This window comes from Grampus griseus, assembly GCF_964374135.1.
Source record: "Grampus griseus genome assembly, chromosome: 9".
In the NCBI taxonomy this organism is placed as follows: domain Eukaryota; kingdom Metazoa; phylum Chordata; class Mammalia; order Artiodactyla; family Delphinidae; genus Grampus; species Grampus griseus.
This window is the reverse complement of record NC_139003.1, coordinates 12,382,663-12,398,718: the sequence shown is the minus strand read 5'-3', so window position 1 is coordinate 12,398,718 and position 16,056 is coordinate 12,382,663. Positions and strand designations below refer to the sequence as shown.

The following is a 16,056-nucleotide window of genomic DNA, read 5'->3' as shown; positions in this document are numbered from 1 at the left end:
AATCTATTTGCTTTGAGCCTCTTGTAACTGTTATAACTGGTTTTGATTCTCTGGTTGTCACCAATTTCTCCTTGATTTTAACAGACGTTGGCTTTGCTTCCTGTGATTTAACTTATTTTATCCAAATCCTTTACTCTGTATATATATTTTTAAAGGACTAGAATGTTTGTAAATAAAGGTTTTTATCTTGTCCAAAGCCAAATATGAGTAAAGCACTCATCTTTATAAATATGCAACTAACAAAGAATACGAAATTTATGTTGGAAACCATGAGTAGATAGGAGAGAGAATCCAATAGGCTGGTACTAACAGGTCTTGGCTTTAAGGTCCAGCTTCACGGCCCTAAAAGCTAATAATGGCCAAGCTATGATACAAAATAATGTTGGTCGTAAAGGCATTTGAGAACTCCTAGTTGTGTCATATTGATGACGTTAGCCTCTTCATGGCTCGTAGGCTTTTTGGCTGCCTTGTTTTCTTCTTTTCCCTTAATTTTTAAAAGCAAATTAAGAAGTTTTTAAAATTGAATGAATCGGGCTCCCCTGGTAGCGCAGTGGTTGGGAGTCCGCCTGACGATGCAGGGGACACGGGTTTGTGCCCCAGTCCGGGAGGATCCCACATGCTGCGGAGCGGCTGGGCCCATGAGCCACGGCCGCTGGGCCTGTGCTCCGCAACGGGAGAGGCCACAACGGTGAGAGGCCCGCGTACCGCAAAACAAACAAACAAACAAATTGAATAAATCATTGAACAAACCATCACATCATTCTTCTGTTTTGGAGTAGCAATTTCTTCCATGCAATTAAGTGGGGTATAGTGCTCTGTATTGCCCATTGACATTTAAAAAAATGAGTCTTTATTCAGGTTTTTTTTTCCCCTGTACTCTTATGTATTTTTTTTTAATTTTAATTTTTTTATATTGGAGTATAGTTGATTATTCAGGTTTTAAAACTGAGTTAATTTATCTCTTGGCTCCCTGACACCAGCCATGTCCCTTGTGGTACAGTGCTACAAGGTCAACCACACTTTACGATTTATAAGCAGGTATGTTATTAAGAGTATGCAATGTATAGCCCACAGTTCTGTGGTTACACTTTTCTTCTCAGGCATTGACAACTACTATTAGGGCCTATGACCCCTTCTCTACTACGTTCCTCAAAGATTGTTCTAGCACCTGAATGGACCCGATGCCAGACTGTTGGTTTCTCTCCATTTCTCTCTGCTGGGCTCCACAGTAGCAGGAAGTCACCAAAAGAGCAGGCAGCTGCACAGACACTGAGTGTGAGAGGGACTGGATCCTCAATGGGTTCGGAATTTAATCCCTTCCATTTCAGTTGGAAGTTGACCCCTGGCTTCAGTGAGAAACTCCATCCTCAGTCATGAAGTTCTGTTTCTTAAACATGAACACTGACGTTAAGGCGCCAACAGACAATCTTGAGTTAAAGAAATCTTATAAAGAAATACTACTGTGCTTTACTAAGCTCTAACACATCTACCAATTTATAGAAGCTATTTATCTAAAGCTGTAGAAAGATGAACACTGAAAGTTAAATGTCAACATTTCAGCCTGAACAGTTAGGTATCTTAAAAATCTCTGTATGAACCATACTGTCAATCTTGAATTGCATAAAAACTGTCAGGCTGAGTTTTTAAAAAAATTTAACAAAATGCAAATCAAAACTACAAGGAGGTATCACCTCACACCAGTTAGAATGGGCATCATCAGAAAATCTACAAATAACAAATGCTGGAGAGGGTGTGGAGAAAAGGGAACTCTCTTGCACTGTTGGTGGGAATGGAAGTTGATACAGCTACTATGGAGAACAGTATGGAGGTTCCTTAAAAAACTAAAAATAGAACTATCATACGAACCAGCAATCCCACTACTGGGCATATACCCAGAGAAAAGCATAATTCAAAAAGACACATGCACCACAATGTTCATTGCAGCACTATTTACAATAGCCAGGTCATGGAAGCAACCTAAATGCCCATCGACAGATGAATGGATAAAGAAGGTATGGTACATATATACAACGGAATATTACTCAGCCACAAAAAGGAACGAAATTGGGTCATTTGTAGAGATGTAGATGGATCTAGAGACTGTCATACAGAGTGAAGTAAGTCAGAAAGAGAAAAACAAATATCGTATGTTAATGCATATATGTGGAACCTAGAAGAATGGTACAGATGAACTGGTTTGCAGGGCAGAAATAGACAGAGATGTAGAGAACAAACATGGACACCAAAGGGGGAAAATGGTGGGGATGGTGGTGGTGGTGGGATGAATTGGGAGATTGGGATTGACATGTATACACTGATGTGTATAAAATGGATAACTAATAAGAACCTGCTGTATAAAAAAATAAATAAAATAAAATTCAAAAAAAATTTACCAAAAAAATAGCCATAGTAACTATGGAGTATTGCTAAAATTGCTTTTGAATCAATGTAAAACGTGATAGTAATCAGTTTAAGTAATAAGTGCTGTAATTTTCCAATAGTTATGAGGCTTGAGGAAAAACTGATTTAAAAGCAAAGTGAAAACTTGATTAAAATATCTAAAAAATGTTCTTGTACAGCACTGAAATTGTCCAAAGCTTCCTATCTGTGAGAAAGCATTGCCAACCCTGGTCTCTACCACTTGATGCCTATAGCTGAGACTTTTTTTAATTTAGGGGGGAAAAAAAGGCAAGGCCAGTGCTCGCTTTGGCAGCACATATACTAAAATTGGAGCAGTACAGAGAAGATTAGCATGGCCCCTGTGCAAGGATGACACGCAAATTCGTGAAGCGTTCCATATTTTTAGCAAATATGCTTTCACAGCATACCATGTATATATGTAAAGATAAGTATTTCATTCTTACTGTTCACTTTTCACTGACAAAGGAAAAAAAGTGAAAACTACAGAAACTGTGGTAGATGCTGTTCTGGTCCTAGTTGTACCCACCTTTGGCCAGTCACATAGCTACTCAAGAAACCTTCCCAACAGAGTACAACAGGATGAGAATCTGAAATCACTTCCGATATCCCCTACTAGATATTGACTGTTATATCAAGTAGTAAGTGCTAAAACATTTAATTGACAATGAGTATAACTGTGGATGACTTCTGATTTTGTTTTTAATTCTATGGATTGTGTTTAAACAATTCCAATGTATGTTCCTGATTTTGAGATACTAAGTGGTATTGCACAGTTGTCACTTCATCGAATGTGGACAACAGTTCCATGAAGTTTATAATGCACACCCTTGTATAGCTGCAGGTGCTAGAATTAAAATTGATCTGTTATCATAAGGAAAAAAAAAGGCAAGGCCAAAGATAACTTTGTGGACTTGGGCATATAGACATGTCTCTTTCTCAGCTAGCTTTGTAAAGGATGAAAGCCCTGAATTATTCCACTGTTGCCAGGGGTAATTGTAACTGATTAAAGCCATGATGCTTTCACCACTTCTCAGCATTGGGAAGGTACTTTCTGGGTCTGTGGATGAACTACAGAAAGTTTATGATTATGTTAGAGTGTGTGCAGGTATATGCACACCATGAAGAGGTTTCAGGAATTCCTCACCAAAATGCAAATTGTAGATTCTTGTAAAAGTGGTATGTTTAATTAAAAAATACATTTCAGCTACTCTTCTAGATTCTTTTTCTTTTTTTAATTTTCTAATTTCAGGCCTATTTGAGTATCCTTCTAGGTTCTTTTTCTCTGTTCTGGCCTGTGGCCTGTTCTTGTTTAAAGCATAATTGCCAACTGGATATTCACAACAAGGTCCCTATTCTCTAAGAGCTCACAATCAATGGGGAAGAGGAGGCACCTTCATGGGCATTTAAATTCTAATTCAAGATAGACTGAGTGTGTAAAGAAAGTGAAATGGGAGAACAAAGGAAAGACGATTTGAGTAGAGAATTTTGAAAGTATGTGGAAAGGACATTTCTGATGCTGAAGAGTAAAGCAATGCTGAAGTATTTGTCATATTGTGAAGGAGGATCTATTTGATGACAGAAGAAAATGTTTTAACTCTTGTATAATTAATGTATCATTAATGTATAAATGACATTATACATCTTAATATGTTTTTCTTTGTCAAAGAAAACAGCACTTGCAACTTTCTCCAGCCAACAGTCTAAGGAGAACGTGTATTGGTAACTCCTGTCTGAGAGAGAATTCAGATTAGCCCAGATTCTCCACTGAGATGTTATTCATAAGGTTATAAAAGTTTGCCAGAGGTGTGTCTATTTTCAATTTGCGTGGTGCTTTCTGCTTACCCCAAAGTGTTTGTGAACAGAAAGAAAGAGGGAGAGATCTGTGGCCTAATGAAGATAGAACTTTTAGGGCCAAGTGACTGGATATGGATGAACAGATGTAGGTGATCAGTGAGATGTGTCAGAGATGATTCCAAACTTCAAGTCTGGGAGAATCTTGGTACCATTAAAACAAACAAGGAGCTTAGAAGGGGGAAACTGGCTTTGAAGGAAAGGGTGAATTTGGTTTTTCACTTGACTCCACAGCTCAAGTGGAAATAGGACTTTTAAACAGGAAATCATCAGAGGGTATGTTACAGTAGTAACACAGTGGAGTGTGGGATGATTAATGCCTGTGCAAGACCTGAAGGCAGCATAACATCGTATGTTTCCAGGACTAAACATCTTGAAGGTGGAAGTAAAACAGAGGTAAGCGTCAATAAATATACCAAGTAGTAAGTCGTACTCTTAAGAGTGAGTTAGGGTATGTGTTGGAAACCACATGAAGTAGTTCGTGTTTTTTCCTTTTAGGGCAAGAATGGGCCATTGAAAGGTTTTAAGTAGGGTCCTGAGGAGGAGATTTGCTTATTAGAATGATGTGGAGGGTACCTTTTCTAGAAGCTGGACAGTGCCAGGACCAGGTGATGGACAGGCCTGGGGAGGCTCCCTCTGGCCTGTATTCTGCAGTCTATGGGCCTCTAATCCCCTTTTCTTTACCAAGGCCAGGATTAGGGGGAACAAGACAAAATTTAAGGGGGGGCCAACAAACCCAGCATTCAAGATTAATGCTACTTTAATGCAATAATTTTAAGATATTAAAATTAATGAAAAATCCACAATTAACAAAATATCAGAATTCTAAATAAAGGCAAGTTCAGTAAGCTGAAGTTAATGCCACTTCCTCAGGAAAAATGATCAGGCACGGCAACTCTTGCAATTGGAAATAAAGTAAGCAAAGAAGTAGATTTTGAAAATACTATCAGTCAGTTTACTTCTATTAAAGCCAGGAAGGTAAAATTATGTTTTTGGTAAAAGCAAAATATTTAAACTTAAAGCAACGTTGTTAGTTTTAATACACCTAATTTTCAGATGTTCAATATTTCTTCAAGTACTTTAATGTTCTTGGAAAGTTTTTTTTAAATACATAAAAACTTGTATATAGGGGCACACGTTTTTCCTGGTGCCTTAGGATCCTATCTGGCTCAGATACTGTATTTAATAAAATTTTTCATATTTTATTCACGAATTTTTTGCCTTAATTCTGACTTTTGAAAACATTGCATTACTATTTATTTTGATTCCCATTTTTTTGGTGACCCTTAAATTTTGCGCTTTCGGCTCTTTCTCTACTTTTTCCGTTTTTTGTTTGTTTGTTTTTGTTGTTGTTGTTTTGTTTTTTTCTTCTTGCTTTTGGAGGCCTGAACCTTTCTAGTTTTTTCCAGAGGCGCAGCTAGCCTTTGTTTGGTCCACCCTGACGAGTCCCGGGCCGGGAACCTCTTCAAATAGTAATTTCATTTCGCTACAAACTTGCAAATAGGTTACCTGAACCACTTGGCGGCGTTGACTCATTCGCTTCCGCCCAGAAGGAAGCTCTCGGAACTACCGCGTTAAGCCGGCGTGCTTCCCGCGGCGCCGGCCGGCCTCATTTCTACGACGCAGCAGCGGGATTTCCGTTCCTCCTTCTTCTCGCGAGTCTTGCGTCCCAGCAGCAACCGGAAATGAGTTCCTGCCTGGAAGCTGTCGGAGCCTGAGCTTCAGGTGAGGGAGGGAGAAGGGGCGGAAGGCTTTGCATAGGTCCTGGAGGCGGTACTGTGTCGGTGTGTGGACCTTGTCTTCTCCCTCGCGCAGAGGACTCCGTGGTTTCGTCGCCCCTCTCAATTCCTTTACGTTGTTGGTTGGGAGCGTCATCTTGGAGAAGGGGCGCCCGCACATCTCGGCGGTGAGGCGGCGAAGCCCAGGGATCTCCTTGGTCTTTGGTGACGGGGCTGGAGGCGGTAGTTTTTACGGCCACACGTTTCAGATTGAAGCCCCGTGCTAACATTTTAATATTTATTGAGCCCTTACTATGTCTTAGGAACTTTTAGGGGTATTGGGTGTAACAGTGAATAAGTCCGACAGAAGTCCCTGCCCGAAGGGAACTTGCATTTTAATAACATTTGAGAAGACAGTGGAACGGAAATGGGGATAGAATCAGGATTTTTTGGTGTGGGTTGGAGGAGGAGGAAGTTAAGGGGGATCAGAGAGGCATGAAAGTGCGAGAGGGGCTTTCTGGGAGCAGAAGGGAGTCCTTCCCGTCCCCTGTGCAGGGCTGTTGATGCGATACGGTCTAAAGGTGGGTTGCGTAAAAGTCGTGGCTGCAGTTAGGCACTTAGACTCAGTGAATTCATATTCTTGCTGTAGGACTTAATTGATCTCTTTTTTCTTCAGGAAAAGATTAAAGGTTAGATTGTAAGAAAAGGAAATAGAAGCCATGTTTCGAAGACCTGTAGTGCAGGTAATCACTTCTTCGTATTAGTGTTGGGATGTGTTACTATAAGCCATAGTGATCAAATTTCTTTAGGCTTTTGCCTGCAGAGGCAAAAGTCCTTTGAGCCCACACACCCTGGTGTACTTATTTGACATGAGGGCTGGGGACAGATTTTACTTGGGTAAATAATGTTCACTAAAGCAAAACGAAACTTCTCTAGTGTGTTCACATGTATAATGGGAATAATTACTTTTAAAAACACGTGCTACTTGCACGTAGATCAGTTAGAGAGCGTTGAAGGTCGTTGTTGATCTGCAGACTATGAGAACCGTTGTTCCAGCTTTTTTAAATTATTATATTTTTAATAAGACAGGTGGTTTCTTTTCTGACCACGTGCCTCATGTGTTGTCAGCTGCCCCCCACCCCGCCCTGCCTCCTTGTGCTGAGGAGAGCAGGTGAGGTCTCAGCATCACCACACGTTTACCAGGTCCAGGATTGCTTCTCATGTCACCCAGTCAGACTCCTCCCCTGATCTCCTCAGTCAGCCTCGCCAGCCTTGAGCCAGCCTAGACCGCGTTTTGCTTGCTTAAGCTCATCTGGGCACCAAGTGCTATAGATTCTCCTTTAGAACCCCTCTCGCACTCATCTTGTGAAGATAAGGAAGAAGCAATTCCTCTGTGAAACCTGTTCCTATTTCCCCCGCTCTGCTGTAGAGTTGGCCCTATATTCTTGGATCCGTACTAACTTACACGGACTTTTGAAACGTATACTTTTTCATGTGTTGAAATGTGGAGCATGGAAAAGCTATTCCTGTCTTAATACACGATTCTACAGTGTTGCGGTATCTTTAAAGCTGTGTATAAAAGAGTAAAATGTTTAATTTAAAAAAGTATCCCAGTTAAATTAATTCTTTCCCCATTTCTGCTCCTCCGGTAGGTCTTGAGTTTTGTGTGCCCCCAATGAGGCAGACTGTTGTCCCATGAAACTTAGGAGCTCTGGCTCATGTGAGCACTCAGATGAGCACCTTTCTGGAATCATGACACAGGTAGCAGTTAGCAGTCTGATCTTTAATATGTTGTAACTCACATTTTTATTTTCGTACCCACTCTCTGCTCCCAAACATAGCGCCAAGATTCCATAGCCAGAAGTACCACCCCTGGAGTGGGTATTGTTTTAATTGGTCGCTTATTAACAGTGCCACCACTTGACACATGTTTCTCTGATGTAATGGTTAGGTCTCTGAACCCAGTGATGTTCCCAGTGATGTGTCCTCATATCTTTGCAGTAGCCCTTACACAGAATGTCCTTAAAGACATTAAAAGACATTAAAGAGGCAGCAGAGGGCAGTGGGAAAAGCAGCAGCCTTGGGGTCAGACGGCCCTGGGATCTCGGCGTGACTTGCCACTTACTTCCTGTAGGATTTTAGGCAAGTTACTCTGTCTCTTTGAACTTCATTTTTTTCTTCTATAAAGTGGTGGTAATTTTACATAGTTTATAGATTTAGTCTGAGGAATAATTGATGAGAGGTAAAGCAGTTAGCGGGTACTCAGCAATGATAGCTGTTGTTATCGAGTGCTGCTGTTACATGGCAGTGATTCCCTTTGTCTGACAGACCGATTTGGGCAGGCATATCTTTGCACTTTATCAAAGAGTCATGTTTGTTTATCTTAGACTTTATTTTTGGTCTGTCAAAAGCATGACTTTTTCCAACATGTGTTTATTTACCTTTTGTGTACAAACACAGAGGCACCGTAATCAGGAAGATTGCCACCAAAGAAGCGGGAGAGGACTGTAAATGAACTCTCTTGGGTATACTGTGTAGTACCTCCTGTGTGCCTGTGGGCTTCTGCAGTAGGCTTAAGTGTTTGCATAGTCCTCCTGGCTCTGTGTGATGGGCACACCTCTTGTCTTGGGTGGATGTGTGCCATAGGAGCTGCTGACTAGATGGTGACCACGTGTGACTGGGTCTTCTGTTGGTATTTGCCTTTCCCCCCGGATTAAAGCTGTTTTACTTATTTGTTCCACTTTAGGTCCTTCATCAGTTTGTGAGACATGAGTCTGAAATAGCTGGCAGTTTGGTTCTCGAAAGATGTAAGTAGCAGCTGATTTCCAAGTTTAAAGCGTGTTATTTATAGCAGTATGCTAATATTCTCAGTGTTGCACAAGAGGTGTATTCGTTGGGTTATAATCTATTAATCGTCACGCTCTTGACTCACATTTGCCTCTCAGATCTTGGCCTTGCCCCATCAGGCTGCAGGGCTCCTGTAAATTGGGCCCTTCTTCCTTTACCAGTCAGTTTTTACTCACTCTTGTCACTTTCCTGCCAAAGAATTTCCTTGAGTCCTATTTGGTTATCTAAGTCTTCCAAGGGTATGTGGTATTTGGCTGAAGAAGTGAATGTTTGTGAAAGCTGTTGTTTCACAGAAATAGTCCCTTGTGTTTATAAAGATATTCAGATTTGTTCTTTTAACTCTACAGACAGTTTAAAGAAGTTTCTTTAGGTATTTAAAAGAAGAATTTAGATAAAGAGCTTAACGTTTGTTTTGTGGGGCTACTTCCTCTGAATATTTTCTCCTTTCTTGCCAATCCTTTTTCCCTCCCAACCTCTGTCTATTTTCCCCTTCAACTTACTTTCAAACCTTCTAGAACTTGGGTTTTGCTTAATGCCAAGACTGAAGTTGGAGTAGTGTTTGTAGCTGTTCCTCCCTAGACATTTCTCTCAGTCTCGTTTTATCTACACATTGCCTTTCAGCTCTGAATCGTGTGCAGTTACTTGGTCGAGTAGGTCAGGACCCTGTCATGAGACAGGTAGAAGGAAAAAACCCAGTCACAATATTTTCTCTAGCAACAAATGAGATGTGGCGATCAGGGGAAAATGAAACACACCAAATAGGTGAGTACAAAAGCCCGGGCTCTTAATTTTATCAGCAGTAAATAGGTATTATTTATTGTGAATTACCTAATTAGATACTTTTAGAAAGGACCTTCTCTAATTCTGTTCTGCTCTTTTAGAAATCGTGGATTGGTTTTGCTGGGACATGTTGTCCTTTGGCACTTGTCTTTTGCATTTGTAACCACATTCCCTATTGTGATTTAGGTGATGTCAGTCAAAAGACAACGTGGCACAGAATTTCAGTATTTCGACCAGGCCTGAGAGATGTGGCATATCAGTATGTGAAAAAGGGGTAAGTTGAGGAAGGAAGGATCTTACAGATTGAATGGTTTAAAACAGGGATCCCCAACCTCCAGGCCACGGACCGGTCCTGGTCCACGGCCTGTTAGGCCCTGGGCCGCACAGCGGGAGGTGAGCGGTGGGCGAGCAGCGAAGCTTCACCTGCCGCTGCCCATGGCCCACGTTACCGCCCGAGCCACCCCCCCCACCCCCCCCTCCACCCCCGTCCAGGGAAAAATTGTCTCCACGAAACCGGTCCCTGGTGCCAGAAAGGTTGGGGACCACTGGTTTAAGAAACTGGTAACGTGTTCTTATGGACTGCGTAGCTCCTTTATTTATGTAGTACCACTAATTACTCTGTGTTAACCCAAGAGGTATTCGTGCAATGCTTAATACTATAAACATAGCGCATTGCCATGTGTGACTAATTTAAAGGTTTTAACATGGTTTAGCCTTTTAAGAACTTATACTTTAGGGCAAAGAGGATGTGTACTTAAATGGAGCTGATGAGGTAAGAGAGAAGGCAAAGGGTACTGAGTACCATGTGAGCAAGTGTCTCCATGGCCAGCGATCCTGAAGGCAGATGTCTTGCCTCTTGGCATCACACGATGGCCTAACAGAGGGTCTGGAATGTCGGAAGCCTGACCCAGTGAGGTATTATGGTAATATTCACAGCAGTTATTTCATATTTGATAATTTTATGTAAACTTAGTAGTTCCCTTTTGGAATGCTTGGATTGATTATGTATAAAAAGTATCTTTTCCAAACCCACAGAAGGACAAGAGGATGTGTTTAACAGCAGTTGTAGTCATAGTATGTTTAGAAATGTACTTGTTTTATAGAAATGAAACATTTCATGTAAAATAATTTCAGCAGTAACTAAAATTTCTATTTTTTAAAATAAGTGCATACCTTTTCTTCATATATACCTCCGTTGTCATGTCTGTATGATATGTGCATATATACACATATAAACACAGGAAATTTCAAGGAAAATGTCTATATGCAATTTCACCTACTGATTGATGAATCTGTGTGACTGCTCCCTTTGGCACCCAGTCATTTTACCAGTCTTGTCTATGTTCTGTATTGTACATTTTTGGTGGTGTTAGACTCTGAAAATTGGTGTCATTATGGCCATTTTCTACTCTTTGAAATCAGAGTTACAGTTGTCTTCTAGTTCAGCCTTCTAGAGAGTGCAGCATAGTCTTAGTAATTAACTCTGAGTGAAATACTAAAGCTGAAAATTTTGCATTTTAGTAATCTAAGTCTTTTGAGAGTAAGTTTATGAACCTTAATATAGAAAGGAACTAACTAAAAAATAAATGAAAAAATCTACAAATCTGTTAGAGAATCCAAAATCAGCGGTGACAGAAAATAACACATTGGAAATTAACCATAGAGATTTAAAGGATGCCACTAGGTTGCTCTTCATGGTCTTAAGGTTGCTTTTTTTTTTTTTTTTTAAATTTTGACTTAAAATTTTGAACAGTTTTTTTTGTTTTGTTTTGTTTTAACTTTCATAAGGACCACAGTTAGCTCAAGGATGAAAACATTGTCTTTTTTCCTAGGTGTGGCAAGTCTGTGCACATTCTGTTCCACTACTTTTTCTTTTTGGCTGTACCACGTGGCTTGTGGGATCTCAGTTCCCTGACCAGGGATTGAACCTGGGCCCTGGCAGTGAAAGCCTGGAATCCTAGAGCTAGCATTCCTTAGGAATCCACTAGGCCACAAGGGAACTCTCTGTTTCAGTACTCTTAATTCTGAATTATGAGAAGTGGGAGCAAAAATGAGGTTCTGTATGATTATCTGTTTCATCCTTAATGTATACTTACCCTCTCTAACCTGACTCTCTCCTGTAAAGTACATTAGAATCTCCAGACTAAAAACTGTAAATTTTATTCATATCAGGTCTCGAATTTATGTGGAAGGGAAAGTAGACTATGGTGAATATATGGATAAAAATAATGTGAGACGACAAGCAACAACAATTATAGCTGGTAAGGCTCTTGTGATAATAGCTATTCTGTTTTGGTTTTTTTTTCTCCTTTCCGTTTTTGAAAGCTTGGCTATGTTGTAACTTTACCTGAGGCTGTTAGTACTGATGCCAATGAGATTGTAAGGCCTTCACCAGGAGAATTCCAAGTGAGGTTTGTGGGCTTGCTCCAGGTTTCTACATTTATCTCTTCCTTTAGAAAATTATCTCTGTACTCACAGTTTTAGTTCACAAGTAACTTATCAGTTGAACTGTCTATGCCAGTACTTACTATTTGGACTTAGAAAACCTTTAGTGTTTTTGAAGGACATGGCCTAAACAGGGAAAAGCATGTGTCGAGACAGAGTTATACTAAAGTGAGTGGCGTTAGACATTTGTGCAGATTTGTTCAGAACCTGTTTGGTACTTAACATGATGATTTTGTTTTAAATTCCTTTTGTTCTCATTAAACAAAATACAAAACAACATAGAAAAGATGGACACATGGAAGCTTCAGGAGGTTAAGAAGGTATGCTCTAGAACAGAGTTTTAAACTTTTCTGAAAATTCTACAAGAATTTTGAAAATAATATACCCCTTTGGACATGTTTAAGTTGACATTAAATTTTTTTAATATAAAATTATGTTACTCTTAAAGGTATTAATGGATCTAAATATTATAGCTATTTGGTATCCATCATCATTAAAAAAGATACAAACTCCTCAACATTTGGAAATTTTACATTATTCCCTTTTCTCTGAACTTGTTTTTCAATTTCATTTTCTCCTCAGAAGTGTACCTTAATATATTGTATAGTCAAGACTCTTGTCATTCATTCAATTAACTGTAACAAAAGTACATGCATAAATAGAAATTTAAAAATATTAAAAAAAATTCTGCAACAGTAGAACTCTAAATGTTAGGTTTCTCCTTGAATTGGGTTATCATTACAGTTGTTTTTAGAACATAATTGACCAAAACAACTTTAGTATATATGTATACAAACTAAAATTTTATTGAAAATGTATCTTAATGAGATAAATGATGCATTTTTTGCCTTTTGGATAAATTGCTAAAAAAGTATTCATTCTGTTTTCTTGTTTTTTATCAATATAAAAACTGAGAAACCTTGTTTTGATAAATAAGTAGATGGGAATAAAAGAACTTTTATTATAGTATTATCTCAATATTTATGAACTTCTGAGGTATGCCCAAATTAGATATCATTTAAAAATTAATTTTTTTATTATGGAAAATGTCAAACATACACAAAAGGAGAGAGAATAGTAAGAAACGAAAACTCCCATCATGCAGCTTTAACAGTTATCAACAGATGGCCAATATTATTTCATCTATGACCCAGCCCCCTTTTCCCCCACCTGGATTATTTTGAGGGAATCTCAGACATTATATCATCCATAAATATTTCAGTAGGTATCTCTGAAAGATAGATTCCTTTTTAAAACATAACTATAGTGCTATTATCACACCTAATATTAAGAAATTATTGTTAAATTTTTTTTACCAGATGTCATAGTATTGAAATTTCTTTGACTGCTTCATAAATACCAGTCCATACATCATATTACATGGTTTATATGTATTTAAGTGTCTCTTATTTTCTTTTTATAAACAACAGAAATGAATTTTCGCACAATTCTGGAGGCGAAAAGTCTGACAACTTAAGTCTCCTAATTGACAGATTTTTCTCTTATCTTTCTCTTTTCACTTGCTCCAGAGTTTGTCTTAACTACTGTGCCATATGGATAAATTATAATTTGTTGTAAATAATAATCGTATATTTTCTTACTGGTTTCTTTGAAAGTATACTGACCTTGATAACTTAGATGAGGTTTTTTCTGACTGGTTTGCTTTCATAATTCTTGAGTGTTGTGACAGTAAATTACTTCCTGCCTGCCCTGTTCCTCCTTGGGTCAAGCCTCCAGACATATCTACCTATTCAAAAATTTTTTTCTAGACCTGTATATGGTATAGAACTACCCCTGTGATTTCAGCAGTGGAAGATGAAGCTTTCTCATAAAATAATTGACAGTTTAAAATCTATTGATCATGTATTTATGAAGCATTCAACACTTTCATATTCCACTGTAAACTGTAAACCTATTGTGAGGGCAGATTTTGAATTGTTATAAACCAGGCCAAACAGAAGCATTTCAAATTATCAGCCTTTTTTTTTTTTCTTGTCACCAGTATTCACTAGCATGAATGCTTAAGCAGTTAACATAGGTTTATGGCTAATAGTAAAATTGAACAGGTCTTTAGTGACATTAGAATGGAAGAGAATAGAGTTTTAATTTGGCTTATCTGTTTTATAGGCCATATTTTTTTCTCCTTTGGATCAATGTAGCTTAAAAATAACCACCAGCAGGTGGCACGCTTGTCTTTTTTACACAGTGATGTCAATTCTGATAATCTCTTATACTAACCATTCTGTTCCAAAACATTCTAGTTTTAGAAGACTACAGTCGTCAACAAATATTCAATTACTATATAACAACCGTTTTTGAATAATTCTGAAGTTTTAAGAATGTAGATCTTTCGGTGTTATACGGGAGATACTACTTCTTTTCCTTTGCTTGTCCTAAACTAACTCTTTCTGCACAATATTTTAAGAGCAATGTCTGATGTTTTTGGATAAAAATGTTCTCTGAAATACTGATAGTAAAAATTTTCTCAAGAGTGAATATATAAAACTCATTCTGTTTTAAAATTTAAAAATAAAATGTGTTCTGTATAAGTGTTCAGACTTAAAAAACATAAATAAGTCTGTCTGTGCGCTGGGGCCATTTGTTGAACCCTGTCCTTCCTCCATCCCTCCAGCCTGTGGACTGTGTTGCCGGGATCCTTTTCTCTGTGAGGATGTGCTCCCCGGTTTAATGGCATCTGTCTGAGCACTGCAAGCATCAGAATTTGTGACTAGCTCTTCTGTAGAAAGTTATCACTGAGAAGACCTTAGCTATCTTCAGGGAAGATGAGAAGTATCCCACCTTTTCTCACAAGGTCTGAGCTGTTGATAAACGGTTGAAGCCCAGCTTTTAGCTCCATTATGCCTATTGTATATACCTCTCAAGGACATAGCAAGCAATATAGCAAGAACATAATATTTTGAGAATTTGTCTAAAGTCTTTTCAGTGAATAGCACTAAAATATGTATGTGGTAGAGGGGAATGATTAAATGAGATGGAGGAAGCATTCTGAAAATAACATTTATGCTTTGGCTTCTTTACAGATAACATCATATTTCTGAGTGACCAGACAAAAGAGAAGGCATAGAATGGACGATTCTTCTTTGGCCATTGTTTGGTACAGTCTCGTTTCCAAATCTTGATAGTCTTTATAGTTTCTGAAGACAAGAATTAAAATACTCTATGTAAAATGAGTGATAATATTTTTCCTGACTGCTGTTCTCCTTCCCCTTTTCGTGTCATGAACCTTGGTAGCTCCTGTATGTTATGGTATTCACTAGTTTCTTATTCTTTAAGAGACAGTTTCTATGTATAAGTATACAAGATAGTGAACTGTTAGGGTCATCCGTGTTATGGCAGAGGGATAACTGTCCTTTCGGAAGCCCCCCCCTTTTTGTGCACACTTCTATTATAGTATTGATTTAGCTACTCAGTGTTTATTGAGCATTGCTGTACATCATACATGTATCCCATGGTTGTAAATACTGATTTCCTTATCTGTTTGGTTTATAGACTAGAAGGCAAGAACTGTATCTTCTTTATGTACCTGCGTCTTAACCATTGCTTGGCACAGAATAGGCAATAAATGTTGACACATGAATGATCCCAACGGGATATTAAGCTTTAGCCTAAATTGTAGGGGCTTGCTGAACAGTGGTTAATATCTAATCTAAATAGCTTCAAGATGAACCTACATTATTCACGTCTTCTGTTTTTGGACAATTTCACTAGTAGCATTTGTGAAACAGAGTTTACTAGCAGTAAAGACCTAAAGTATAACTAGGGATGAAGTAGTCCATCTCCAGGTGATGACATAGGCTCTGGTTTCACTATTTTCTATCTTTCTAAACCCCATTCTCTGTCCTTTTAGTCTCATACAGACTCTCAGGGGAGTCCCTGCCTCTCTAGGTTAGCGCCCCAGGTATAACATTTTCCTCTTATTTTTCTACATGGTCTCTTGTTGTACATACTGTGTACAATTGTGTATGCACAGTTA

At 38.7% G+C, this 16,056-nt stretch overlaps 1 protein-coding gene across 3 annotated transcripts; it reads left to right on the top strand.

The window, feature by feature from the left end:
* Positions 1-5,926: 5,926 nt before the first annotated feature.
* On the top strand, positions 5,927-15,262 carry SSBP1 (single stranded DNA binding protein 1). 3 transcript variants are annotated; one of them, XM_082662351.1, is made up of 7 exons: positions 5,927-5,997; positions 6,667-6,733; positions 8,737-8,797; positions 9,459-9,599; positions 9,804-9,891; positions 11,790-11,878; positions 15,104-15,262. In XM_082662351.1, the coding sequence occupies exons 2-7, from the start codon at positions 6,710-6,712 to the stop codon at positions 15,145-15,147; spliced, it is 447 nt and encodes a 148-aa protein (XP_082518477.1). In that variant the 5' UTR covers positions 5,927-5,997; positions 6,667-6,709; the 3' UTR covers positions 15,148-15,262. The 3 variants fall into 3 exon arrangements, with proteins under 3 accessions (XP_082518477.1, XP_082518478.1, XP_082518476.1); XM_082662352.1 differs by lacking the exon at positions 5,927-5,997 and adding an exon at positions 6,009-6,178; XM_082662350.1 differs by lacking the exons at positions 5,927-5,997; positions 6,667-6,733 and adding an exon at positions 7,656-7,751.
* The last annotated feature ends 794 nt before the right edge of the window (positions 15,263-16,056 follow it).

Bases quoted from the DNA above. Each gene is read 5' to 3' on its own strand.
- SSBP1 (XM_082662350.1), top strand. From the start codon at position 7,686: ATGAAACTTAGGAGCTCTGGCTCATGTGAGCACTCAGATGAGCACCTT. The intron at 7,752-8,736 runs GTAGCAGTTAGC...GTTCCACTTTAG, and splicing joins TTTCTGGAATCATGACACAG to GTCCTTCATCAGTTTGTGAG. The intron at 9,892-11,789 runs GTAAGTTGAGGA...TATTCATATCAG, and splicing joins TATCAGTATGTGAAAAAGGG to GTCTCGAATTTATGTGGAAG.